The 27,447-nt window shown below is 48.0% G+C and overlaps 2 protein-coding genes across 3 annotated transcripts; one reads left to right on the top strand and one right to left on the bottom strand.

The window, feature by feature from the left end:
• The first annotated feature begins 2,822 nt into the window (after positions 1 to 2,822).
• Positions 2,823 to 14,767, top strand: LOC308483362 (taste receptor type 1 member 1-like). Its single transcript, XM_081017152.1, has 6 exons — positions 2,823 to 3,261; positions 4,705 to 4,987; positions 6,778 to 7,557; positions 9,757 to 9,963; positions 11,142 to 11,262; positions 12,789 to 14,767. The coding sequence occupies exons 1-6, from the start codon at positions 3,083 to 3,085 to the stop codon at positions 13,730 to 13,732; spliced, it is 2,514 nt and encodes an 837-aa protein (XP_080873278.1). The 5' UTR covers positions 2,823 to 3,082; the 3' UTR covers positions 13,733 to 14,767.
• An 889-nt stretch (positions 14,768 to 15,656) lies between these two features.
• Positions 15,657 to 27,426, bottom strand: PARK7 (Parkinsonism associated deglycase). Of its 2 annotated transcripts, none has more exons than XM_081017218.1 (7): positions 27,104 to 27,426; positions 21,848 to 21,999; positions 19,982 to 20,083; positions 19,209 to 19,268; positions 18,686 to 18,755; positions 16,485 to 16,571; positions 15,657 to 16,064 (listed from the first exon to the last, which is right to left on the bottom strand). In XM_081017218.1, exons 2-7 carry the CDS (start codon positions 21,935 to 21,937, stop codon positions 15,904 to 15,906), a joined length of 570 nt encoding a protein of 189 aa, XP_080873344.1. In that variant the 5' UTR covers positions 21,938 to 21,999; positions 27,104 to 27,426; the 3' UTR covers positions 15,657 to 15,903. The 2 variants fall into 2 exon arrangements, with proteins under 2 accessions (XP_080873344.1, XP_080873343.1); XM_081017217.1 differs by lacking the exon at positions 27,104 to 27,426 and adding an exon at positions 26,584 to 26,740.
• Positions 27,427 to 27,447: the final 21 nt, after the last annotated feature.

Genomic DNA, 27,447 nt, shown 5'->3' with positions numbered 1-27,447 from the left:
GCACCTGATCCAGCCCCAAATTAATTGGTGGGGGTGGGAGTGAATATTTAACTACGGTTAGTTTGGTCCACCATATTAATTCAATATGGCATCTGGCACCCAACTGTAGATGAATCCAGTCCAAAATGGTGTGAAACCTTGGGAAACAGCCCAGAGAAGCCTTTTGCAGCTAAAATACCGTGTTCTGCAGAGACTACCAAAACAATGTCTTCAGCACCCTAACCCACGGAATCATGGTTTTTTTTAAAAAAAGGCGTCACTCATTTCACTCCAAAATGGTGCCAAACATCAGTACAAGCCCCACAAAAGCCTTTTGCAGCCAATAAACATCATTCCACAGAGACCCCCGAAATGTTTTCTTTGGCAACATAATTTGCGGGGGTCACGGCATCCCCCCAAAACCATCACCATCCGATTCACCCCTAAACAGCGCTAAACCTTGAGGAATGCCCTGCAGAAGCCTTTCGTGACCAAAAAACTGTGTTCCGCAGAGACCCCCCAAATTGGCATCACATTGGTTTTGGTTATTTAGTTGAATTATTCTGATTGCAGGTTTCATAGATGTTTTTATATTTATATTTATATTTATATTTATATTTATATTTATATTTATATTTATATTTATATTTATATTTATATTTATATTTATAAATATTAACTGTTACCAATCATTCTTGTCTCAAGTCTTCTTGGGTATGTTGGCAAGCTTCTGTAATTCGTTCAGGTCCTGTTGATTAAAATCTTTGGTGCTGGTTTGGAGAGAATCAGACGACGTTGGGTTTTTGGGTAATACCCATGACCCTCATTTTGAGTGTCTGTTGTTCTGTTTGTGGGGTTTTCGCTGCAAAACGCTGCTGCAAAACTTTCCCCAAAGTTTGGTGTCGGTTTGGAGTGAATTGGATGACATTTGGTTTTTGGGTGACCCTGTGATCCCCGGCTTTGAGTGCTTATTGCTTTGTTTGTGGGGCACTGCAGAACGTGGGGGGGGGGGGGCGTTTGCTGCAAAACACTGCAAAACTTTTGCCAAAGTTTGGCACCGGTTTGGAGCAAATCGGGCAACGTTGGGTTTGGAGGCATTAGCCCTGTTTTGATGCATCAATTACTGCATCTGTGGGGAGCTGCAAAACGTGGGGTTTTCGCTGAAAATGCTGCAAAATGATTGAAAAACTTTGGCACCTGTTTTGAGGGGGATGCCAGATTAGGGGGTTCATAGTTAATCAAGCTTTTGGCTGGGGCTGTAGAGGGGGATGCTTCTGAGATTCAGAAGTGCCACGCAGCTCCTATCAGGTGAGCAGGCTGGAGCAAAATCGAAAAGGTGCCATACAGCAGAGATAAATTAAGTGAAGTCCTGCATTTAGGTACCAAAAAAGTGAAGGGCCCCAGCCTGGGATGAGAGAGGCCTGCCTTGGTGGTAGCAGAAGCAGCAGCAGCCCTGAGAAGGATTCCCAGTGTCTTTGCTGGTTCTCGGTTGAGCCCAGCAGTGAGATGTGACTGCTTAAACAGCAGGTGCCACTTGAGGCTGCACTAACAGATGTGGAGCAAGCCCGTCTCCACAATGGCTCTGCTCTACTTCCATGGGCAGAGGCAGCGAATGGTTCTGCATACCCATTGCTGGAAGCCATAGGAGCTGCTGCATTCCATGTCCTGCTTCCCATGGCATCTCAGAAGGATGGAACCTTTGGCTCGATCCAGCTGCAGGATTCTTATTTTCTGAAACTGCTGATGGCCACTGCTCCATAGATATTGTTGTTATATAATTCCATTCACCATATAGATGGGTTTAGGAAGCATTTCTGTATCCTTCTGCTGTGCTGAAGAAGAATTCTACAGAACAGTTGGTATATCCGGAATCACTCTTCACTACGTCTGTTTGCGGACCACTTCGGCAGCGTTGGACGTTATAAAACAAAGCTTTACGGCTTGTTTTCATCAGATAAGAATCTGACCCATTGCTTCTTTCAGAGACTTACAAAGACTTTCAGAGACTTATAAGACTTATGTTTATTTGGTTCTATGTTTTCAAGAGAATCCATCAAGAGTGCACATTGAGTGACTTTCAGAGATTTATAAGATTTCTGTTTATTTGGTTTCTCAATGTTTCGTATAGACTATATAAAGAGTTCAATGCGCTCTACATGGGGCTACCTTTGAAGGTGACCCGGAAACGCAATTAATCCAGAATGCGGCAACTAGACTGGTGGTGGCCGCCGGGACCACATAACACCGGTCCTGAGAGATCTGCATTGGCTCCCAGTACATTTCCAAGCACAATTCAAAGTATTGGTGCTGACCTTTAAAGCCCTAAACGGCCTCGGTCCTGTATACCTGAAGGAGCATCTCCACCCCCATCATTCAGCCCGGACACTGAGATCCAGTGCCGAAGGTCTTCTGGCGGTTCCGTCATTGCGAGAAGTGAGGTTACAGGGAACCAGACAGAGGGCCTTCTCGGTAGTGGCACCCACCCTGTGGAACACCCTCCCTTCAGATGTGAAGGAAATAAGCAGCTATCCAATCTTTAAAAGACATCTGAAGGCAGCCCTGTTTAGGGAAGTTTTTAATATTTAATGCTGTATTGTTTTTAACACTCAATTGGGACCCGCCCAGAGTGGCTGGGGAAACTCAGCCAGATGTGTGGGGTATAAATAAATTACTACTACTACTACCACCACTACTACTACTACTACTATTATTATTATTATTATTATTATTATTATATTGCATTGTTGTACTTGGTCATCGTGTTGCCTTGGATATAACTAACATGCCTGCCTGCCCCTCTCCCTCCGAGAGGTTGGGTTGGTTGGGCCTCCCGCCCCTGCCTCCCCACTCCCACTCCCAGCTGGCACCATTAAGCAAAGCAGTCTCAGCTGCATGTAAAACACTTTCTAAGCAAGCAAATGGGCCTCCTCCTCCGAAGAGCAGGAGAAGAGGCACCCGTGGGCGACGTGCAGAGAGGGGCAGGTAGCAGTGGCAAAGCCAGGTGTCGGCAGAAGCGTGTGAGCCTCCTCCAAGCCCCTGCCCGCCCCATGCCACCAGCCTGCCCCGAGGAGGGAGAGGCAGCGAGCTGCTTTTTCTCTCCATCATGTCTGTGGGGCTTGTCCTGGCTGCCTTCCTGGTGGGGCACATGGCTGCTGCCAGCAGCTCTTGCCAGGCCCTCTTTAACCTGCCAGGGGACTTCATCATCGGGGGCCTCTACCCAGTCCATAGCAATAGCACTGAGCGGAACGGGGCCCGCCCACTTCAGCTGCCTTCCTGCGAGAGGTGAGAGGTCTGGTTTTTTTGTGTTGTGTTGTGGGGATGGGGCTCCTCTTTCTTCTCCCATCCCTGAAGCAGAAATCGGGGCTGTTTCCTCAGCATGCTTCACCCCCTTTGACTCTTCCTCTGTCTTTGGCCAGCTGGTGGGCACCTGGTTGTGGGGGCAGCAATGAGGAGGCTGCAAAGGGTGCTGAGGAACACAAAAGAGGGCCTGGCTTCTGGCTGGGTCAGACCAAAAGGCGCCCACTTAGCCCAGACTTCTCTGCTCAGAGCAGGAATCTCTCAGATAGGACTGTGGCGCAGCACACAGCGTCTTTCTCTAGCAGTTGTGCACACTCTTTTTTTCCTTGGACCATCACAGAGCTGGGAGGCCAGGAATCTGGGGGAGTGCAACCTCGAGACTGTGGGCCACAATTGGCCCTCCATCCCTCTCTAGCTGCCCTGGGCATGCCTCTCCCCATTTTAGGAGACCTCTTCTGCAGCCACCCTCCCTCTCTGCCTGCTGGCAAGTAAACTTGGAGTCTGTTTATAACTAGTTTTGACCTACAAACCCTTGCACGGCTTGGGACCTCCACACCTCGAAGGACCGCCTCTCCTCAGATGAACCCAGCTGGAATGTGCACTTGTCATCTGAGGCCCTTCTCTATACCCTCACTCCATGAGAGGGCTTGGAGGGTGGCAAGACGAGAACGGGCCTTTTCTGTGGTGGCTCCCTGTCTGTGGACTGCTCTCCACAGAGAGCTTGCCAGGCGAAAACATTCCTCTATTCAGGCCATCGGCCGTTAAATAATCTATGGTCTGTTAAATGTGTGTTGGGCTGGGGGCTGGGGGGTGGGACTGTTATTATGATTATTTAATTATGCTCCATATTATGTTTTTTATCATTATGCTCCATAAACTATGTCCTTAATGTTGTACACTGCCCTGGGATCTTTGCATAAGAGGCAGTATATAAATCAAATTAATTATAATAATAATAACTACTTTTTTATATATAAATTTATTTGGTTTTTCAGATTAAAATTTTACAGTCACATATCCAACATACAACATTGAAACAAGATTCCAAAGAATCTCTGAAACTTCCCTCCTCCCCTTTGTGGGTCTTATTGTTAATCATTTCCTCCTGCATCTTTTATAATAATCCAAATCTTTTACCTCTCCATTGTTTCCAAAATTCACCGCTAAACTACAAGTGTTATTCCAATCCTACTAATGATTTTAACTGTTTGCAATGGTTTTTAAGATAAATTATAAATTTCCCCCATTCCTTATTAAAGTTTTGGTCTTCCTGATTTCTGATTCTTCCGGTCATTTTAGCCCTTTCGGCATAACCCATCAACTTGATCTGCCATTCTTCTCTGGTAGGGTTACAAATTCTCACAAAATGTGTGTGTGTTGAGGTACCATTTCTACAGGCTTAATTGAGCTCCACGTTTATTTCCTCAGTCTAAACCCTTCAGGCTACACTCATTTTCAAGCCATGAGGCTGGCTGTTGAGGAAATCAACAATTCTTCTACTTTGCTCCCCAACATCACCTTGGGATACCACATATGGGACACCTGTCAAGAAAGCCTTCACCTGCAAGCCGCCTTCCAGCTCTCCCCACACCAGTGGTGCCGCTCGCACCAAGGAGGCTGTTCCCAGAGAGTCATCGGTATGTTGGGTCCCGACTCAGCCGAAATGACGCAGCTGACAGCAAGAGTCTTCACCTACTACGGCCTTCCGCAGGTGAGCTGCTAAATTGATGCTATGCGTTAGTCTCGGTGGCCTTATTGAGAAATGGTTTCAACATCCGACTCTGTTGCCGTCTCTGCTCTGCCGAAGTGGTGGGCCTACAAATGGTCAGGTTCGCTGTGGTGTCAGCCATATTTGCGTATATGTGAACTAACTGTTGCCAGAAAAGCTGTGGAATGAACCTCAAGGGATTCTCAGGCACCAAGCAACCAGGTTGGGAGAGGGAAGGAAGACCCCAAAGGCAGCAGTTAAGTCAGCCAAATCCTTGCTAGGCCCTCACCAGTTGGGTGAATGTGTAAAGTGGAACTAGTCTGGAAGCTTTGACTTCCGCAGAATGCGGCAGGCAGGTTGCTCCCAGGAGAGGATGTCCCAGGGCTATATTGGTTGCCAGCATGCCGCTGGGACAGGTTCAAAGCTCTCATGTTAATTCATTCACAAAGCCCTAAGTAACTTGGGCACTACATGTAAAATGTCCAAATGATAGACAATAGCAAACACAGCAGGTGGCTGAGAGGAGCCTGCAGCTGCCTCACCCAGCGATGTAGGCGGCTTGGGAGAGTTGGCAGCGCCCGCCGTTCAGGGCCATGGCTCAGTGGGCACAGCCCCACTACCACAACGCTTGCATGCAGAAGGTCCCAAGTTCAACCCCTGTCAGGGACTGGACTGAGGAGGAATGGTGGAGACTGCCCTCCCCTCCTCCTGCACTTCCCAGAGAAGAGGGAGAGACAGTATAGATTTAGAACAGTGGTTTGCAGAAGGTCACAGTTCAGAGGCTGCAGAGGGGAGAAGCTGGGAAATATTGGGAGAGGAACAGGGAAAAGAAGCAACACCAGGGGAGAGACAGTTGACAGACTCAGTGACTTGAGAAAGCATTCCACACACACCCCTCCTAGGACCCAGCGGGCATTGAAAGTAAAACAGAAAGCTCAGAGGCAGAAAGCACAGATCAGCCAATGTAGGGATGACATATAATAGGAGAGATGGAGGGGTTTACTCAGAGCAACGCCATTATCCAAGAGAGACTGCATTTCTATGTCCAGGGGCGGAGGAAGGGGGGGCGGTGGGGGCGGGTCACCCCAGGTTTCAGCACTGGGGGGGGGGGTGACAAAATGCTGGGCAGCACCCATCGCGGGGCCTGCAGCATGCCTGAGCCATGCATCTTTCCCAGGAGTGACACAGTGGCTTGGGCGCCCGCAGACTCTGCACTGCCCCAAACGGTTCGCCCGCCACCTCCCCCTCAGCTGTAGGGCACTTCCTTCTAAAGCACATGCAGAAACCTCCTTCTTGACCGCTGGCAGCAGCCTGTGATCACATGCAGGGGAAGTCCCTAACTCACCAAAGGTTCGAGACCCACTGGGTACCCTCACCTGGTTTAGCCGGCTAGTCTCAGGTGTGGGGCCTCTGTCTCAGGCTGACAGCTTCCAGGAGCCACAGATGATGATGATGATATTGGATTTGATATCCCGCTTTATCACTCCCCGAAGGAGTCTCAAAGCGGCTAACATTCTCCTTTCCCTTCCTCCCCCACAACAAACATTCTGTGAGGTGAGCGGGGCTGAGAGACTTCAGAGAAGTGTGACTAGCCCAAGGTCACCCAGCAGCTGCATGTGGAGGAGCGGAGACGCGAACCCGGTTCACCAGATTACGAGACTACCGCTTTTAACCACTACACCACACTGGCTCTCACTGTAAGAACACACTCTGCTCTGGGCACTCTCTGAGCTGTGCACACACCATTGCATATTGCCCTCCTGCTTTTAAAAACGTGCCTGTCTCCTGTCCAGGTCTCGTACAGTATCAAGGAAGAGATCTTTGCTGACAAGAAGCTCTTTCCGCTGCTTTTCCGTACGATCCCCAGCAATGACCACCAGGTCTCGGGGCTCATCTCCTTGATCTCGGCCTTCGGCTGGGAGTACATCTCCGCTGTGGACAGTGGCACCAAAGCCAGCGAGAAAACAGTTCAGTCTTTGATTGCCAAGGCAGCAGCCAAGGGCATATGCATTTCCTACCAGGGGCTGATGACGGCCGATCTCCGCATCTTGGAAAGCCGGCTGCAGAGGGTGATTGAGAACATAGAGAAAGCCAGAACCAACGTCGTCGTCGTCCTTTCCAATGCGGCCATTACCAGGAAGTTCTTCCACGCTGTCATCAAACTGAAGATCAAAGGCAAAGTCTGGATCGCACCCGAGTCCTGGATCTTAACCGACACGATTGCTTCCATACCGAACATCGAGCAAACAGGCACCGTGCTTGGACTCACCGTCAAGCCAGTCAAACTGCCTCAAATTGTACACTTTGTTGAGAAAACGCTAAAGGGCTCCCCGTCAAACAAGACGGATGGCCCTTTGCTCTCTGAAGCCCCGACGGCGGAGGCTTGCTCCCAGTCCTGCGATGAGAACCAACTGTTCTCTCCGGACGCTTTAGCCAACATTTTGAACAGTTCCATTTGGCAGTGGTCTTTCTATTCGTACGCTTCCGTCTATATCCTGGCCGAGGCCCTCCACAACCACCTGGGGTGCAGCCTGCAAGGATGTCCAGCAAGCAAGGAGTTCAAGCCACGACAGGTAGTAATAATAATAATAATAATAATTTTTATTTATACCCCGTCCTCCCCAGCCAAGGCCGGGCTCAGAGCGGCTTACAAGCAATAATAAAAACAAGTTGAATGATTACAACTTAAAAACAACATTAAAATACAACATTAAAATATTGAAACATTAAAATGTAGCCTCATCGCAGGAGGAGAAGGAAAAGAAAAAAGAAAGAGAGGGAGGGAATCAAATTGGTTCCAAGCCAAAGGCCAAGCGGAACAACTCTGTCTTACAGGCCCTGCGGAAAGAAATCAGATCCTGCAGGGCTCTGGTCTCATGAGGCAGAGCGTTCCACCAGGCCGGAGCCAGAGTTGAAAAGGCCCTGGCTCTGGTTGAAGCCAATCTAACTTCCTTAGGGCCCGGGACCACTAGCACTGGGTGAATATGCTCCCATGGAGGTAAGCGCTACATTCAGGGGAGCAGGCCACCACTGCTGCTGCTGTTTTGATAAATAGCATCCTCTCCCCAGGGTTTTTCCTTTCAGCTCCTTTGCTCCTTCCCAAACATCTGGTATATTTGGGATCAGGCTGCTCCCTATCTCCCTTTGTTCAAAGGCAGGCTAGGAAGCGTCTGTCCTTTACCCTCAATGCCTGGAGGAAGTCGGCTTGAGGCACCAAGGGACTAAAGCGCATTTGCCACTCGCCTCCCTCCTGTGTCCATGTGCAACATATCTAGTTGTATTATTTTTAATTTTTTTAATTGTTTTTTTCCCTTTTTCTTATTATGTTTTTACTGAAATTTTATTGGTGTTAGCCGCCCTGAGCCCAGCTCTGGCCGGGGAGGACGGGATATACAGTGAGGGGCGAAAAGTATTTGATCTCCTGCTAAATTTGCCCGTTTGCCCTCTGACAGAGAAATGACCAGTCCGTAATTTTAATGGTAGGTTTATAGTAGCTGTGAAAGACAGAATAACAGCAGGAGAAACCCCAGAAACCCAGAAGACAAAAGTCAGAGAATGGTGTGCATTATAATGAGTGGAATAAGTATTTGATCCCTTTGTGAAAGATGACTTAGTACTTGGTGGCAAAACCCTTGTTGGCAATTGCAGAGGTCAGATGTTTCTTGTTGGTGGCCACCAGGTTTGCACGCATCTCAGGAGGTATTTTATCCCACTCCTCTTTGCAGATCCTCTCCAAGTCAGTAAGATTTTGAGGCTGATGCGTAGCTACTCAAACCTTCAGCTAGAGTTAAACGGGCAAATTTAGCAGGGGATCAAATACTTTCCCCCCTCACTGTAAATAAAATTTGTTGTTGTTGTTGTTGTTGTCGTTGTCTATTGGTGGTGTGACTTAATAGCATCCGATAGGTGTCAGCTAGCGCCTCTGCAGCAATGGCTGTGGTCAGAGCAGTTTCCCCAGCTCACTCGGCTCAGAAACCCAAGGCAAGCAGGTGGCATTCAGATGTCAAAGGCAGTAGCAGCCTTTAGGATCAGGTGCCCTGAGGTTGTGGGAGGAAAGGGAAGAAACTTGAAGCAGATCTCTCCCATCACCCGGGAGAGGAGTGGGTGCAGTGTCTGTAGCAGAGCTTATTCTTTCTTTTCTTTTTTTAAAAAGGAATTTTCATGGGGGAGCAAGAGAGTGATAATGCCAAAAGGGCACTTTTAACCTTTTCATTAATTTTAACTAATTTAAATAAATAAAAAATAAATGCCATGAACCGTGCATTTTAACAGCAAATCGTTGTACAGTGGTACCTCGGGTTAAGAACTTAATTCGTTCTGGAGATCCGTTCTTAACCTGAAACCGTTCTTAACCTGAGGTACCACTTTAGCTAATGGGGCCTCCCGCTGCCACCGCACGATTTCTGTTCTCATCCTGAAGCAAAGTTCTTAACCCGAGGTAATATTTCTGGGTTAGCGGAGTCTGTAACCTGAAGCGTTTGTAACCCGAAGCATCTGTAACCCAAGGTAGCATTGTAATTTAAAGAAACTTGGCATTTAAATTCTAACTAAATATGCCCAGAATGCTTGACATAATTTTTCTAGAAAATCCTGCTCAGTGTGAATCTCTGGAGAAGGCTGACATTGTCTCCTGCCTCCAGCTGAAATAAAGCAAACAACAGGGATCATCATCTCTCAGGCCAGTGTTTAGCTGTGCTACCCACACATCCTTCAACAAGCACAGTAAACCCCTCTCCCTGCACCCCCAAGATGCAATTATCTTCTCATTTCAGTTTTATGAAGCATTGTACAAGGTGAACTTTCCTCTGCAAGGCAACACCATCACATTGGGCCAAGAGGGAGATCTGTTCCTGGGCTACAGTGTCGTCACCTGGAGCTGGGAAAATGGCACGGCTACTTTCAAGATGATCGGCAGCTACAGTTCCCAAGCCCTGAATATCAACAAGTCTGAAATCAGTTGGCCAGCACCAGGGGATCAGGTAAGATACCAGGCGAAACACCCAGAAAGAAGGAAAACACGGGCAATGCTGGATGGGGATGGTAGATGTTGGGAGAGAAAAGTTTGGAAGAGATTCTTACTCTTCATAGCAGAGCTAAGCACAGTGGCGGATGCTCCAATTTACATCTGCCCACCTTTAAACAAATGTTCCCCACATAAATTCTCAGGCTAGAACAAATCACAGGGACTTAGCTTTCCAAATAAGTGAAGCTTTTACTCACAGAGATTCCAGGAGTTACAAGAAACAAGTCTCTATCCACTGGCAGTAAAAATAAGAAAGAAAAGGTTCCAAATGACTCCAAAAAAAAAAAAGAACTTGGTTTCCATATGAAAAGAATCATGCAATCTTTAGGTTAACAAAGACGCAGACTTTAAAATCTCCTTTTTGGAGAGATTCAGTTATTCCAGGAAGCACAAAGAGGGGGAAAGAGAGAGAAGGGGTGCTAAGCTCCTTCTCAACTGGCAACCTGAGCTCGGGTTAACCCTTTCATTCACGCAACCGTGAGTCAGTAGCTAGATCTTACAAAAGATGGGAGCTGTACTCCAAACATCTGGAGGACATCAGATTGGGGAACAGATTGGGGCTTACTTGGACATAAAAGAACCTAAGAGCAGCCATCTGGATCTGACCCAAATGGCTCCTTCTGCTCCAGCATTCCGTTTCTCATAGCGATCAAAGAGATCTTTCTGGGAAGCTTCCTATTGCTGCTTCCACATGCTGCTTATCCAGGGCGTTGCTGCAGCTCCTGGATAATTTAGCTTGCTCTCTTCACACCTTTTCCAGCTTTACAATATCCTACATTTTTATCTTCATTCATTTAGACAAAGTAATAATCATAAATAAATAAGAATAAACATGTGTACCCCACCACTGAGACCATTCCATTGTAAGTATCCAACCTCCCAAAATTTCAACACTCCTTGTGATGGTTTGACCCCCTTCCCTTTTAACAGTACACTACATTTTTCTGATATAGTATCCTACATTATCCTACATTTTTCTCAACATACATTTGCATAAAAGCCTTGTGATATTGACGGACTGATTTGTTATTCCTTTTTAATGACCCCTGGGTGCGGTGTGGTGAACTACTGACTGACTTTCACAAGTCGCCAACAACTCAAATGCCTCCACCTAACCAAACTCTCCTGTTCTAGGTCCCCAAATCATATTGCATAGCAGTGTGTGAAGTGGGTCAAATCCGAAGCAAGCAATTGCTGGAGGAGTGTTTATGTCGCTGTGACGACTGCCTGGAAGGGACCTATCAAAACGAAACAGGTGAGTTCAAACACCGCATGGCTCAGGGAGCCACATTTGTGAATCTGAAGACTGGCCTCCGCTATGCGCTAGACAAGTTCTAGCTTCCTCCCTTGACTCAGAGGTCATCAGTGCCAAGTAGGCAGAGGCTTAAGGCAGGAAAGAGTCCCAAGGTGTAGAAGTTAAGAGTGCCAGATAAGGTTCTGGGTTCAAATCCCCGTTGACGATGTCTTTTGTGATGGCGCCAATTCCTCCGAATGAACAACAGTCTAGAACAGGAGCGCAAAGGACCACTGCTGTTCACTTTTGCCTCTATCCCTTCATGAGCTGGCAGAGGGTCCTCTGGAGGGATTGTTTTTGTTCTGAGTCACAACACAGCTTCACCCTCTGCCCCTTTCCCCTCTCCCCCAAGCAGAGACTCAGGCAAAGGGCTCTTTGCAGATGGCAACACAGGCTCCAGCGATTGTCTCTATCTGTGACTCCACGACCTTTGCAAAGGCCCATGCCGAGCTTTGCACAGAGTGTGGGGCTCTGCAAAGCCCCAGAAAGCTCACCAGCTATAAGACACCATCTGGGGGAAACATGGGATTAAAAAATAATTATTAATTAATTATTTCTTCTTCTTCTTCTTCTTCTTCTTCTTCTTCTTCTTCTTCCTCTTCTTCTTCTTCTTCTTCTGCTGCTGCTGCTGCTGCCAGACTTTGCACAGAGACTGAGGCTTGGCCAAAGCCTTTTTCACTGTCCACAATGGGAAGGCAGGGCTCAAAAGCAGAACTGTAGAGCTGGAAGGGACCCCAAGGGTCATCTAGTCCAACCCCCTGCAATGCAGGAATCTCAGCTAAAGCAGATGGGCATCCAACCTCTGCTTAAAAACCTCCAAGGAAGGAGAGTCCACAACCTCCCATGGGAGATGGTTCCACGGTCGAACAGCTCTTACTGTCAAAAGTTTTTCCTGATGCTTAGTCGGAATCTCATGTGACAGCCCTTTGGACACTTGAGGATGACCATTGTATCTCCTCTCAGTCTCCTCTTTTCTAGCTAAACAATACAGTGGTACCTCTGGTTACATACGCTTCAGGTTACAGACGCTTCAGGTTACAGACTCCGCTTAACCCAGAAATATTACCTCAGGTTAAGAACTTTGCTTCAGGATGAGAACAGAAATCGCATTCCGGCGGCGCGGCAGCAGCGGGAGGCCCCATTAGCTAAAGTGGTGCTTCAGATTAAGAACAGTTTCAGGGTAAGAACAGACCTCCAGAACGAATTAAGTTCTTAACCCGAGGTACCACTGTACCCAGCTTCTTCAACCATTCCTCATAAGGCTTGGCTTCTAGACCCTTGATCATCTGAACTGCCCTTTTCTGCACATGTTCCAGCTTGTCAACATATCTTTCCTAGCCTGGGAGAGATCCCTGCACGGAAGTCCTGGAGAGTCAATGTAGAGACAACAGCACTGAGCTAGTCAGTGCCTGCCTTGGTGTAAGGCACTTTCTTCTACTTCTAAGCAGTCCTGCTGCTGACTGAGCTTCTCCTTTCCTCCTCTTCAGGTGGAGACACTTGCATCCCGTGCCCCCCGGGGATGTGGTCCCCTCTGAAGAGCAGCACCTGCTTCCCCCCGCTCATCACATATCTTGACATCACCACCACCAGCATCTTGGCCCTGGTGATCCTGGCCATCGTCGACTTCTTCCTGCTCTTTGGCTGCTTGCTGGTTTTTGCCCTCCACCGTCAAACGCCAGTGGTCAAAGCGGCCGGGGGCAAGCTGGCTTTCGTCATGCTGGCCTCGCTGCTGGCTTCCTGCACCACCACCAGCCTGTTCGTCGGGAAGCCCACTGAGGTCACCTGCCTGATCCGGCAGCCCTTGTTCGCCATCAGCTTCACCGTCTGCGTCTCCTGCCTCCTGGTCCGCTCCTTCCAGATCATCTTCATCTTCAAAATGGCCTGCAAGCTGCCCCCCGGAGCCGCCAAGTGCTGGGTCAAGTACAAAGGCACCTACGTCTCGGTCGGCCTCAGCTGCGGCCTGCAGGCCCTCATCTGCCTCCTCTGGCTCCGCTTCTCCCCGCCTACATTGCAAGAGGATTTTGTGAGCGAGAGGGAGGTCTACCTGCAATGTTCAGAAGGCCACTTCATGGGGCTAGGAGGGGTGCTGGGCTACATCACCCTGCTGGGCGGCGCTTGCTTCGCCTTCGCCTTCTGGGGCCGCAACCTGCCCAAGAATTACAGCGAGGCGAGGCTCCTCACCACCAGCATGCTGGTCTTCCTCATGGGCTGGGGCTGCTTCATGCTCATCTACATCACCACCGAAGGGAAGGGCAAAGGGATCCCTGCCTTGCAGATGTTCACGGTGCAGACCAGCGTCTACGCCATCCTCTGCACCTTCTTCCTGCCCAAATGCTACCTGATCCTCTTCCGGCCGCAGTTCAACACGGTGGCCCATTTCCAGACCTGTATCCAAGCCTACACGGCCACAGTCAGAAACGCCGAGCAGTGAGAAGCCTTCCTTGGGGTGGGGGAAAAGGCTGAAGCACCCGCTTCTCCCACAGGAGAAAGCCCGGAAGGACCGCGGGAAAACTTCTGCTTCAACAAGAAACAGGGGAGCCTGGAGACAGGGGCTGCACACTTCACCTGTGTTGTAAACATAGGGTGGGTGCTCGGAATCAGAGAACGTCTGTGCACCCGAGGGCCAAATAGCAAAAACTACAGAGCGAGGCTGCATTTATATATTCCAAGCTTCTGAGAATTCGGTGTAGAATTTCAATGGATTTTAGGGCAGAGGTTCAATGAAAACAGGATTGTCGATGGTGCTGCTTGGCTACTGCCAAAGAGCACTGGTCCACACATAAGCAACTCTCTCTGCCGCTTGTCTGTGTAATCTTTATTAGGGATCCTACGTAAGAAAGTGATAGCTGCTCCTCTTCCCTCCACCACCATCAGAAGGCAAGATCAAACGCCCAAGACACCCTCTTTCCAGAATCAGGGCAGGGATAGGGAAGCCTTAGGGGGGGGGCCCTCTAGATGCAGCTGGAGTTATGCTTGTCGTCCTCATCCTCCCTGACTCTTGGCCACATGGTCTGCTGGGGCTGATGGAAACTGGGGGCTCACACAATATTGGGCAGGTCCCCATTCCTGGTACAGTAGGAAGCAGGAGGGTGAAGAGGAGTAAAGTCAAACTGCAGGAGAATCTGGGGAGGGGGCTGTTCCTTCACACTTCAGGACCATCTACCCAGGGCAGCAGAATTATTTTACAAAACTCTCTGTTGGTGTTTTCAAACTGACCCTTAAGTTCAGTAGGGGTGATCTACGAAGGGGTATACCCACTGTAAGGTGCCCCTAGGACAAGGCATTTGACTGTTTTTGTAAATAATTTACAGGTTTGCTGCTAGGGTTTTTTAAACAACCAAGTGGTATATAAATTTTGTTATAGAATAAATCAATGCTTTGGAACACTTAGCCAAAAGTAGACTCGATTCAGCATCAATTCAACTCAGGTGTTATGCATGCTATTAAAATCCTTAAGTTCAAGTTAGGGTGCGTGGAAGAATTGTGTTTTTGTTGGTTTTTGCATGTTTTCCTTCATTTGGGGGGGGGGACAGTCGTACCCCTGCTGTGGACAAGTGTGTGTCTGTTTTTATGTTGGATGGCATCTCAAACAATTGAGGCGTCTCTTCTGGATTTTAGGCACGCAACTAACTGCATTGATCCAAAGCTGCTTTCTTTCTCTTAAACATCTATAAATAGTGAATATGAAAATTAAGCCTAGAAGTCATTTGTGCGTAGTCAACATGAAAAATGTCTCAACCATCTATGTATTCCCTGCAGTACTCTCTCAGAATCGCTCTTATTTAATCACTTCCCTCAACATTTATCTTCCATTTGCATGACTTGACTAGGCAAACCAGATAATTTGATAAGCAAACACTGTTTTGCATGGAGGTCAAAATGCCATTTTGCACCTGTGATTCTAAAATTTAGGCTTCAAAAGGTTTGCTAGAAAGGGGAAATGGAGGCCATGGCTTCAACCTATCCCTTGTCAGTTACTTGCTCCATTGATGGTCTGGCGAAATCTTGCATCTTTTCAAACAATGAAACAAATCCACACCTTTGCCTGTGCTGAAGCAGTGCAAGAAAAATACTTGGCTTCATCTGGTAAAGCTTAGCTGAATTCCAACCCCAGGACGGCTGCCCACCTAGCCCCAACTTCATATGGCTTCAAGGCCACCAACTTAGCAAGCCTGTTTTGCAACACATTTGGGTTGCAGGTGGGTCACTGCTTAAGTTTTACAGTTCCGTGGTTTTATTTTTGCTGTTGTACTCACAGATTTTTAAAAATTGTTTTCTTGGGATAAAAGATAAAAGAACAATGGGATGTGGATTCTTAAATAAATAAACAGGGCCACAAATACAAGACAAACCTCTTCAACAGAGTTCCTCTTTTATTGAAAGCAAGTGGGTCTCGGAAAACACAAAAGGGGCTTGGACAGCAGCACCTTCCACTCCAGGCTGCTTCAAGTTTCCAGGCAAAAGTGCAACTATCATCTCTGCTGCTGCTGCTGCGCTTAAGGGTGCTGCCTGACTTGTGTGAGAGTGTGTGTTGCTATTGCTATAAAAAGGGGAAAAGGCTTTCTGCCGCAAGGCTTTCTCCTCTTTCAGCAAGGCACTGCCCTAGTCTTTCAGGACAAGGGGGGCCTTCACCTGAGCGGCCACCTCTTTCCCCAGCAGCGTTTCCACAATCACAAGGCCAAACTCGAAACTGGTGCCGGGTCCCCGGCTGGTGAGGATGTGCCCATCTTTTTCCACACGGCTCTCAGAGTATTTGTAGTGGTCTTCAGAGAAAAGCACAAGGAAAAAAACAAAACAGAACAGGTTACTCCAGCAAGCATCAGCCACAGCAAGCTGACTTGAATGTGTAGGAAGTAACTCCATCCCCACCTATGAACTTCATCCACTGTAGCAAGGAGAGAAGCCGCAATTCTCATCCTTTATTTATTTCATAAAATTTATATACTGATGGTTTGTAAGGGGGGGAGGGACACCCAAAGCAGTAAAAACCTCAAACTTTGAACTGCCACCAGATTTAGGTCTCGCAGGATTGGCGATTTCTCAAAACCAAAGTCTCTGATAATATGCATACGTTACCCAACATTCCTTTTGGGGGAAAAGCATCTCAATTACAATCCTGAGCTGTGCTTCACAAAACACTGTCTGTGCAAGTCAATCTCTGTCGTGCGCCTGCAGCCACCTACCTCCACTCATCATCTTGTCTTTGGCCAAGGGATGGGTTGTCACTTTGCATCCGTATCCGATGCCATGTGCCAGCAGAGCCGTGGGTCCTAGAGATCAACAAAGAGCCGTCACTTGTGCACACTTTATAGCGGGAACCCTTTTTTTGGAACCCGGGGCCACATTTACCATGCTGGAAAGCCGTCCCAGCAGCGAAGTGGCAAGTGAGGCCAGATCCACAAAAGTGTTGGGGATCCCTCACCCTTCCATTACCACCATCACACACCCTACCCATGCAGGATTTGGGAGGAACAGTTAAGTGTGTGCAGTTAATAAGCTTGAAATGATAGCATTAGGTTTAAATGAAGGAAGGCCATAAAACCTCCCCCCCCCCCCCCCGTTTTAACAAAACTTCCAAATATGTGGGATGACGATTCCCCAGTTGGAAACAACCAGCAATTAAGTTATGCAACTTGTAGTACACCCATGACCATTTGCTTGGGAGTAAGTCCCACTGACGCGGGTGGCACTGTGGGTTAAACCACAGAGCCTAGGACTTGCCAATCAGAAGGTCGCGGTTCAAATCCCCGCGATGGGGTGAGCTCCCGTTGTTCGGTCCCTGCTCCTGCCCACCTAGCATGTCAAAGTGCCAACCTAGCATGTCAAAGTGCAAGTAGATAAATAGGTACCGCTCCAGCGGGAAGGTGAACGGTGTTTCTGTGTGCTGCTCTGGTTTGCCAGAAGCGGCTTAGTCATGCTGGCCACATGACCCGGAAGCTGTACGCCGGCTCCCTCGGCCAGTAAAGAGAGATGAGCACCGCAACCCCAGAGTCAGTCATGACTGGACCTAATGGTCAAGGGTCCCTTTAACTCCCTTTAAGTCCCACTGAGCAAAGTACAACACATACTGAACTGATCTACATAACTAAGAGAGAGACAAAACTAAGAGAGGGAACTTTTATGCAGAGTTGAAAGTGATCTCCCTCCTTTTAATCTGGCGACAAAACCACCATTGTGTCCTGTGTCATTAACAAGTCACTAAAAGATTAGCCCTGGTTAAACCACTGAACTGGAAGAGGAAGGTAACAGGAAGTTTGGTAACACCTTTCGGGTGTGCAGAGCTAGAACAGAACCCAGAGTCCTGCTGGTAAGTTTCCTGTGGGGAAGGCGCTGGTGAAGCTGACTCCTCCTCACACCCTATAGGGCAACTTCGACAGGGTGCTGGGGCTGCCCACCTGTCAGTCACCTGATGTCGCCATGACTGCAGGTCATTTGACAGGTATGTGGCTCTGCCCATATGTCAAAGTCAGCCCCACCTGCACCCTAAGGAGGAGGTTGGCTGGTTCTTGCATTTGCAAATACAAATAAGCAGTTGGAAGGATTATTATTGCCCCAAAGAAGAGGGAGATTGGTGTTTCCCCATTGGCCAGAAGAAGCCAATTCCCAGCAGGGAAACCCTTGCGTGGAGAATGACACGCACTCCCACTTCAGAGGAGTTCCCACAGCAAAAGTGTCTAAGGAGAGACTGAGCCAAGGATCCCCACTACAGTGAGAGGCCTCCTGGAGCGGCAGGCCAAGCTTGAGACATCCACATGCATTTCTTGCAAATAGATCCCTTCGCAAGAGCCAACCCAGAATGCTTTTGAGATGAGGGTGCGGAACCCGACACTCGCAGCACCCAAAGGCCAAGCGGTGAAAGAAGGTCAAGCCACACCACATATGGCAAGCACAGCCCGGCCAGCCACTCTGTCAGAAGCAGCAAGGAGGGAAGAGAATCACAGCCAGCAGCTGCTAACTGGAAGAGGGACCTAGGATTCCATGGGGGAAATGCAGCTATTTCTGCAGTGTTATTTTGTGTCACATCCCAACTCAGAGAAGCTGCCCCTAAAGGAAGCCTCCCTTCGAAAAACAAACCAGGCCTGCTTCGCTGTATAAACAGAGCGTTTTCCACATGGGGGCAAGCACAATTAACAGGATTGTTATCTTCAAGTTTCTCTCAAATCTCTACCCGTTGAGGAGACAGCGTTTCAACTCTCAGTTTTCAAACCCGCAAGACTTGCAGCCTGCCGATATTAGTTGTGTTTTTCTTTACACCATCAGTGGCACAAGAAAGCCAAACCTCAGAAGTGAGGCAGCCAATGGCATCAGCTGTGGTAGGTGAAGCTCTATGCAGGGTTGGTATCCTGGATCTTTGGAGTATTGGGTGCAGACCTTGATAGCATACCTGCACAGATGGCAGCAATCAGCCCTTTCCTGCCATCTTGGTCTTTCAGTACCTCCTTCACAGCAGGCGACTGCAGGGAAATATATTTGATCAACAATATATCCTTTTCCAGCTATGCACACAAGAAGGCTGTTATGTATCAGAACTGGTTGTCTAACAAAGAAAAAGAGTACAAGGGAAGGTGTCGGAAGATTTTGTTGTTACTAGATGACTAAAGGAAACTACTTCTTCCGTTCCCTGCCCCCACACCCCAAAACATGCCATTGGACCCTCTTTTGTTTCAAAACCACTCGAGTAAGCCTGGCTCAGTTGTGGCTTTTTTGTATCTACAGCCTTATACAAAGGAAGGGAACGTGGACCAAGTACCCCCAGAAAAGAAACCAGTCTGGCTTTAGACACACCAAAGCAGTTGCAACATTTACTTTGGACTTTGGAATGATTGCACTCTGCTTCCTTCACTTTCAGAACGGGAGAATATTTGCTCAAATAGGAGGGAAGTTCCCACATTTCCCCAAGTTGTTACCTCTGACAAGTTCTGGGCTCCCAGGTTCCCTCCTGGCAAAACCACCACATCATAGGGTCCCTAAAAATAGGAAAAAGCATTAGCAAAAGAAAAGCATGAAGACTGGAAAAACAAAAGCAAACATCTTATTTGCAGCTATCCTTTAGCAGGCTACCGAACGCTCAATATTGTGCCATAGCTCAATCCTGGAATAAACAGAAATAAGAGCCTCTGGTGTGACGGTTTTCCCTTCATCATTAAAACTACAGGATTTTGGGGTTTGTGGGTGGGCAGAAGAGATCTTCCAGATCTGAGGATGCTACTTCCAGACAGATTTGATCCTAGCATCTTTCCCGTCCCTCCAAAAGTTATAAATATTGTGGGGTGTTTTGTTTTTTTCACAGTGCCATTTCTTAGCATCTGTTTGACATGTAAGGTCATAGTGTTTATTTAAACTCAGTGGCACTGAGAATCACTATCCACATTTGCTAATGGAACGCCATTTAGAAACTTGCAAGTTCAACCACTGCATTTCCCTTCTGTGGCCATGATTCCATGAAGCCACATGCAGGCACCGTGAGAGGTTTCTCCAAAGTTCCCAGAGTCACCATTTGCCTCTTTACCAGTTGGAGTTTCCAGCTCCTCAGCAATTCCCCCTTTCTCCTGATTATTATCACTGTGCAAGCTGAAGGTACCCTTAGGCCACCCCTAGATGATGATGAAGAAACTCAGGCCTAATATGAAAGAGGCGGGGCACCCATTTTTTTGCAACATGGAATCTGTGTGGCACCAACCTCCTTCCGGGCATCTTCCAAACTCTTGTCGGGACAAATTAAGACATCCCGGCTGCACTGCACAGGCTCTTTTCCAGTCAGGCCGGCTACAGTCACAGAGATCTGGTGAGAAAACAGACAGCTTTGCTTTATTTGCCAAAATCTACTGAGTCACCGAAGAAATGGAAAGAGTTTGGGGGAGGTAAATTTTTGCATTAGTGGTCCCCAGCACAATGGGGATTTAGTAAATTTGCATATAGCGTGTTTTCTCCCCCACCCAATCCATCAGCAAGTAACCAACCCCACCCGCTATTATTCAAAAAGTTAACTCTCTGAAGAATCACTTGAGAGAAATCTATACAGGGAGCAACACAATTCATAATTGAACAATATCTCCCACCTCTCCCTGGCTCCAAATAAATGTCTGCAGACATTCTAGCATACCCCCTCTAAATATGTGAGCATACAATAGCTGTTAAAGAGTCATACGTGGAATTAAGCGGCTATATCAAACTCAGAGGACTAATGGTTGGTCTGCACAAGTGGCCAATCAGAAAGAGATACTGTCTCCGTCCCCTGTAACTGGCCTCTGTTCTGCAGTCCAGCCCTGCTCTACAGCACATCATTTTTGCGTCTAGCAGGTGCCAGCCAGCCTGCTTCTGGATAGCTTTTTGGATGGTGTGGTTTACTTTACAGTAGAACATCTATTTGCGACCATAATCCATTCTGGAGGCCCGTCTGGCGGTTGAAACAGGTCGCTAGGAGAGGCGCCATTGTGCACAGGCGCAGGCGATTGCCCACTTCTGCGCATGTGTGAACGGTGATTGCCCGCTTCTGTGCATGTGCGAACAGCGATCACCGCTTCTGCGCATGTGCAAATGGCGGCAAACCCGCTGGTTACTTCAGGGTTTGCCATAGTCGCACCTTGGAACCACCGTAAGAAGAGGCAGTGGTAAGTAGAGGTTCGACTTTATTTCACTATTTTGTTTATTAGAACAGGGTTTATAACGTTTACAAGAACAGTTTTTATTTATTTCAGCTTCTTTCATGCCAAAACATTTGGTTTTGTGAGCCCCACGAGGACAAGAATGATAAAACTGCTGTAAATCCCTCTGAGCCCACAGAACAGGCAGAGACCTTTATCTACCCACCTGCATATACCTACATCTAGATCACCTGTATATATAAATCTCTCTCTCGTTTCCTGGCTCAAGGCTGGAGGGATGGGGGTCTGCTTTTCTATATTGTATATAACCTTCTCCCCAACGTAATAGCAGAGGGAGAGGGTTGGTGGTATGGGAAGGAGAGTGGGGCTGATAGGACTGTTGAGAATGTAAACCTACCCATCCTTAATACAGAACACCTTCTCCTGCCCAAAGTGCTGTTTGCATGGAGCAGAAGTGGGGGAACCCAAAGCCCTCCAGATGCTGCAGGGCGTCAGCTCCCATCATCCCTGGCCATCACCCGGGCTCCGGGTTCAGCCACCTTCTGCTCTGGAGGATTTCTCAAATCAGGTGGCCTGCTGTACTTCCCATGCTTGCCTACGCAAGGGAAACTCAGCAGAAATGGCTTCTCAAACCACTTCGCAATTGCCAAGCAACTAAACATGCCTTGTCCATGCAACTCTAAACAGTGCATGAGCCCTCCAGGTCCTAGGACTAAACAGTCAACACTGTTGCAACCAGCTCAGCATCTAGTTCATGAGGAATCCACCTGCAGGCAACAACACAGAGGCACAGGACAACCATTTCGGCTACTGTAAGCTCCCTATGCCAAGGAAGGGACTTGACTTCTTGCACATGGACAGTGTCTTATTGTTAACAACAACAATGCTAGGAGGAATAGAGGAAAGGAAGAGCTATCTAGGAAGCCCCAGGACATACTCACACCTGCCCTCCTCATGATGTCTGTGGGGATGACGGTTTCCATCTCTTCAGCTCCTTTGGCCAAGATCACCAGAGCCCTTTTGGCAGTCATGTTGAAAACTGGGCGTTTTGCTCGCCTCAGTAACAAAAGGCTAGCTCTCTCTCACACACACACTACAGAACAAGAGAGAAACAAAGTGTTAGGCAAAGCAACATTTATCTGCACAGTTTATTGTTCAATCACCACTGCTCAATAATCCAAGTTGCAGCCAAACTGAGGAGCTACTGAAAAGAAGAAAGATATAGCAAGGAGAATTGCTGGACAGAGGTCAACGTTAAGTGCCTTAGCAGCACCTTAAAGCAGCCAGCATCAGTATGGCCAGAAACACCCACAGAGTCCTGGGAAGGTCAAAGGTCATAGCACTTTTCTGAAAAAAGCCCTGGTTTAGCATTTCTTTCTTGGAAGAGTGATGAAATAGGAGCTTCCTGCCAGCTGCATATCTGATCTCAACCCTTTTTTAAATCTACGTCAATCTTCAAGGGAGACAAGAGATCATAGATACCCACTGAAGTGGAGCCTTGGTTATGAGGGACACCAGGCAAGAAGAAGCGATCTTTTTTTTTTTAAATGATGTTTATTGAGAATTTTAAAATTACAAAAAAAAACCAAAGAGAAAAAGAAGGAAAAAACAAGAAACAAATAGCAATTAAACAATACAAATCGATAAAATTCAAAAGCAAAAAGCAAAAAACAAAACACATAACACATCAAAATCAGAAAGCAAAAATAAGCCACAAAGATTTAAAAACAGATCCAATATTCCCAAATCCTTAACTGTCATTACCTTATTTCATCGAACTCCTCACACCTCCCTTTTTTTGTATTCTAGTTGTTGATTGTCACAGCAAATCCTTTCCATTTTTCATAATATTCTGTCATTAAATTACCTTAATCTATTTTAACCTTATCTTACCATAAAGAACCCTAAAACTTAAAACTTAAATCTTATTTATACCAATTTCTCATAGCCATACTGCTTCTCTCTGAGTCCCCTCTGGCCCCTTCTTCCTGGGGTGTCCCCCTCGGCACCCCCCTTGCTCTGACCATGGGAGCCCCTTTCTGTGAATCTTCCGATTCGCTGGAAAGACTCAGAGACCTCGGACCGCTGTCATCGCTAACATTACCTTCGGACTCCTCCCCCTCGCTCTCTATTTCCTCCCTTTCCTGTGCCTCTGCTCCTGAACCCCTGACACATAGCATATTCTTACATAGTTCTTTTTAACATTTCTGCTAAAGCCAAATAATTTCGTTCCAACATTTTTCTAATACTCATTAATTTTGGAAAACATTCCTAAGTAGAATTTTTAAAAACTTTCTTCCAATCTTCATCCAACATCTCTTCCTCCTGGTCTCAGGTTTTGTCAGTCCTTTCTATCTCATCCATCTAGCTCATTAACCTGGTAACCTTATGTCCGAGGCCCTTAAGTCTCTTCCATGTCCCTTCCGCAGATCTTCTTCATATTTATACCTGTACTTTACTTTGTCTTCTGCTCCTTTCACTCGTGGAGACTCCAGCTTGACAATATTTTTGTCCCTTCTCGACAGATCAGCCCCTTTTCCATAGTCCACACTGAACTCCATGTGGTATTTAAAAGCATGTTTCAAGGTCCCTCCAAAGTTGAGGACCCCCCCAACTCCAAACTCCTCCCGGCCCAACGCCAGACTTGAAAAGTCAAAAAAACCCTGCATAGGGGGGTCAATCCAGCCCCCCATCTCCAAGCCAAACAAGATCTCTCCAAATCTGGCTTTTTCCAGGTTCATTCGTCAGGTCCAACAACTCATGTTCCTGCTGGGCCACAGTTCCCTCCATCTCTGCCTCCCGGGGTCCAGCCGCAACCTCCTCCCTCATCTGATCTGTCAGAGCACACTCCTGAATTGATTCCTGAGTGGGTTCTATATAGATACCCACTACCTGTCCAAAATTTCTGATCGCAACAGTCATCAAATCCGTCTTCTCATGTAACTGTTCCAATAAAGCACTTGTCTTGCAGAAAGCACGCACCAGAGCCTCCGAGTACATTGTTGTGCAAGGTCAAAGTCTGATCCCACGATCTTAATCTATTGCAGCTGCAAAGCTCCCCAGTTCAGATTTAATAACAGCTTCACAAGCTCCCTCTAGGGGAAGAACTTCTATTTGTATCCATCTCTCTCTCTCTCTTTTTTAAAGCAGATCTAACAACAAAGTTTCCTTTTTCAGATATTTTGTCAATATTTTGTTCCTTCTAACTGTGAAGGAGAACAATGGAATCACTATGTTTCTCTTCTTTTAACTGTCTGTCAAAAACGTTTGTCTATAGTCAATGAACTCCGAAAACGTCTGTCCTGACACCCCGCTCCCAGGTTCAAGACGGTGGAAAATTGCTTTTCTTTACACACTCTTCTGCAGGTTTAAACAGTCCAGAAAAAATCCCCCCCTTTTCTCCTGCTTCCAAAGGGGGTTCAGTAATTTTAGATGATAAAAGTTGATCCTTTACAAACGGTTTTCTAAACTCTAGCTTGCCATGTCTTTGCTTTAATCTTTCTACAAAGAGCGGAAGGCTGACTTCCTGTTTAGACCTTCCCGCTTCAGTGCCAAATTAAAAGGAATTTCTTAGTCCAATTTTCCGTTCTACTCACGGGTCGTTGTTTAGAGTCCAATTGTCCAAATTTAACCTACTCACGGGTAGTTGTTTTTGTAGCCAGATTGTCACAGGAAAAAGGTAGCGCTCTCCGGTAACGGCTGTGCGGCTTTGCTCCACGGAAGAAACAGTTGACTCTCAGCACCGCGCCGCTTGCCCCGCTTCGCTCCGGAGCCCGTAACTGGGTTCCTTTGCAAATTGGGGGGGGGCGCGAAAGGTGCCCGCCGAGTCCCACGGTCACAGGCTTCACCCGCCTGTGATTTTTTAAAGGGTCCCCGCTTCGCCGTAGCGGAACAGACCCGATTTCCGTAGAGCCAGTCCCTCCGGATCAGAGGGAGTCCGCCATTACCGATGGCGCCACCCCGGAAGTCCCCAAGAAGAAGCGATCTCGTAACTACAGCCCAAAACGAACAAACCACCAATTTGTGACTGAGGGGGAAAACCTGTTGGTGGGGAAATGAGGTTATTTACTTCCAAGTGCTTGGGGAATGACATTTCTCCCTACGTCAGAAGCCAGCTCTTGCCGAGAAGACATAGGAAACCTCATCTCCAACTTTTATTGCAAGGGAGTCATAATGATCATTAATCTGGCAAGGTCACAAGCTGCAATCCTGCCTGAAGCAAGTCCCAGTGGGCTGACTACCATTTTTCTGTTGCCCCTTTTCCAACTTTTCAGTGGTCAAATAAGCACCTTGGGAGGATGCAGAAATGCAGAGTCAAGATGACCCAAGGGCTCGCTACATAACAACTGCAATGACAGTAATCTAGACATCTCGCACTTAGTTAAACGTTCTGTAAATCGGCATGGGAGCACAGGTTTCTTTCACATTTTCAATTACTTTTGCCAGCAATTACAGCAGCTAGGCCTGCTCTGACTGTGAGTGGTACAGTAATGGCCGGTAACTGACAGGCTTCCCATCAGTTGCAGCTGATTCAGACATAATGCTGAAAAAAATAGCTTCTGAACTGAATTTACTGAGAGGAGGGAGAAATGCACACAATGCTTGAATGCTATTACAGTTAGCAAGGGTTGAAGAAAATATTAAGTACAGCACTAACACAGTGAGGCTATAGTGAAAAGGAAATAAAACTTGAAGAGCTGTAGAATCAGGCCCACAGACCAACCATATGAATTCAAGGCTACAAACAGGGACCAGAAGGGACCATAGAACCTTTTTGGTAAAATGGCTCCTGCAATTGGTGTCCTCTTGTCAGGGAGGACACAAAGAGCACAGAGCCCTCTCTCCCTAGAAACGTTGGAGGAGGAAAACCGCAAGATATTGTTAGACACTTTTGCAGATACACAGTGAAGGGCTTGCAGCTCAAATCTCTGCAGAAATTGCAACCTCTCAAATCTTAATTCCATGGCCAGTATATATGCATAAAAGACCCCATCATTATTATACCAGTATCAAGACGGCTATGCAGCTGAGGGTGCACCGCTTATTGCCAGCAGTGCAAAATAGCTCTGCTTTGCTATACCTATTTAGCAGAGTAGGAAGGAGTCACAGCCCAGCAGTGTAGTCCTGTGTTATCCGAGTGCATTGGCCTTTTTCAGGAAATTGGGGTCAGCGGGCACAGTTGCAAAAGCAGGGGACAGATTGGAAGTTTCAGCCTTGGGTATCTGGATGCCTGGTCTACCCAAAGATGGAAAGCAAGGGCAGAGGAGCAAACCTGGTTGCTGTCTGTCTGTATGCTTAGAGCAGGGCTGGAGAAGGGGCGTGGGGTGGGGCTGATGTTGTCGGTCATCTGGAAGCCTGCCCCGGAGAGGCGGAGGCACGCACTCCCCTGGACCACCTTGACGCGCGTGTCGTAACCCGGGTCACCTCAGTCGTGCGAATGCGCGCCCAGCCAGGCCTCCCCCGCCGCGCTTCCCATTGGGGGATTTGCCCGGCTTTCAGTCTCAAGGGAGGGAGGGAGGTTGCTGAACATGCGAGACGGAGGGGCGGCCTTCCGGCGGCTACGAGGGAGGATTTCGCCCCGCCGCCTCCACAACCAGGCCTTCGCTTCACCCAGGCGCCCCATCCCGCCACCTTTTGCACGCGCCTCTTTCCCGCACGCGTATGCACCCGTTCTTACGTGCAAAAGGCGGCGGCAACTGCAGCTCCTCCTCCTCTAGAGACGAGGCGGGCGCTTGCTGCTGCTGCGGCCACTCGCTGGAAGCTCGCGATGGCTCTCCGTCAGCGAAGCCTTAATGGTTCCTCCCCTCCTCCTCCCCCCCCCCCGCTTCCAGGAGGAATGGTACAGCCGGAGAGAGAGCGACACTCGAATTCCCGTGAGGAGGAGGAGCCTCCGACTCCCCTTAACCCCTTCCGCGCCAGCCGCGGCTCTCCCTCTCTTACAACAGCCCCTCACATTTCAAGTGCTATCTCCTACCACTTTAAAGAGCGGCGATTTAACCCCCCCCCCAAGGAATCCTGGGAACTGTATTTTGTTAAGGGTGCTGAGAACCGTTAGAGGTCCACTTTCCGCCGCTCCCCCCCCATAAGGACTACAATTCCCAGAATTCCCTAAGGGGAAAGCCGTTAAAAGGCTGCGAGAATTATGGCTCGCGAAAGAGGGGGAGGAGAAGTCTCCTAACAACATTGTGGGAGCTCACCGCGAAGCTGCCTGAATGGCCTATGGCGAGAAGGTGGTGGGGTAGGGGCGGCTTCGCAGAGACCCGGCACCTCCTCCCCACCAACGTGCCCCCTTCACAGCCACAGTCTCCAGCACCCTTAAACTACAGTAGCCAATAATATTCTTCTTTTTTGGGGCGGTGGGGGAGTCGCGCGCTTTAAATGTCTTTGGTGAGAACTTGTGTGGAAATTCCCTGGCGAGGGGGTCTGATCTGAGGAGACTCGTGACGTATATCGCTTTCAAGCCCTGCGCGTAGCGGCTGTCATTCGAAAAGGTCGCGGCTGGGGGTGGGGGAGGGGAAGAAAGCTTAAAAGGCGAGAGCGA

Source organism: Podarcis pityusensis, assembly GCF_964106645.2.
Source record: "Podarcis pityusensis genome assembly, chromosome: 8".
NCBI lineage: Eukaryota > Metazoa > Chordata > Lepidosauria > Squamata > Lacertidae > Podarcis > Podarcis pityusensis.
Note: the sequence above shows the minus strand (reverse complement) of the source record. Positions and strands in the feature narration are given on the sequence as shown.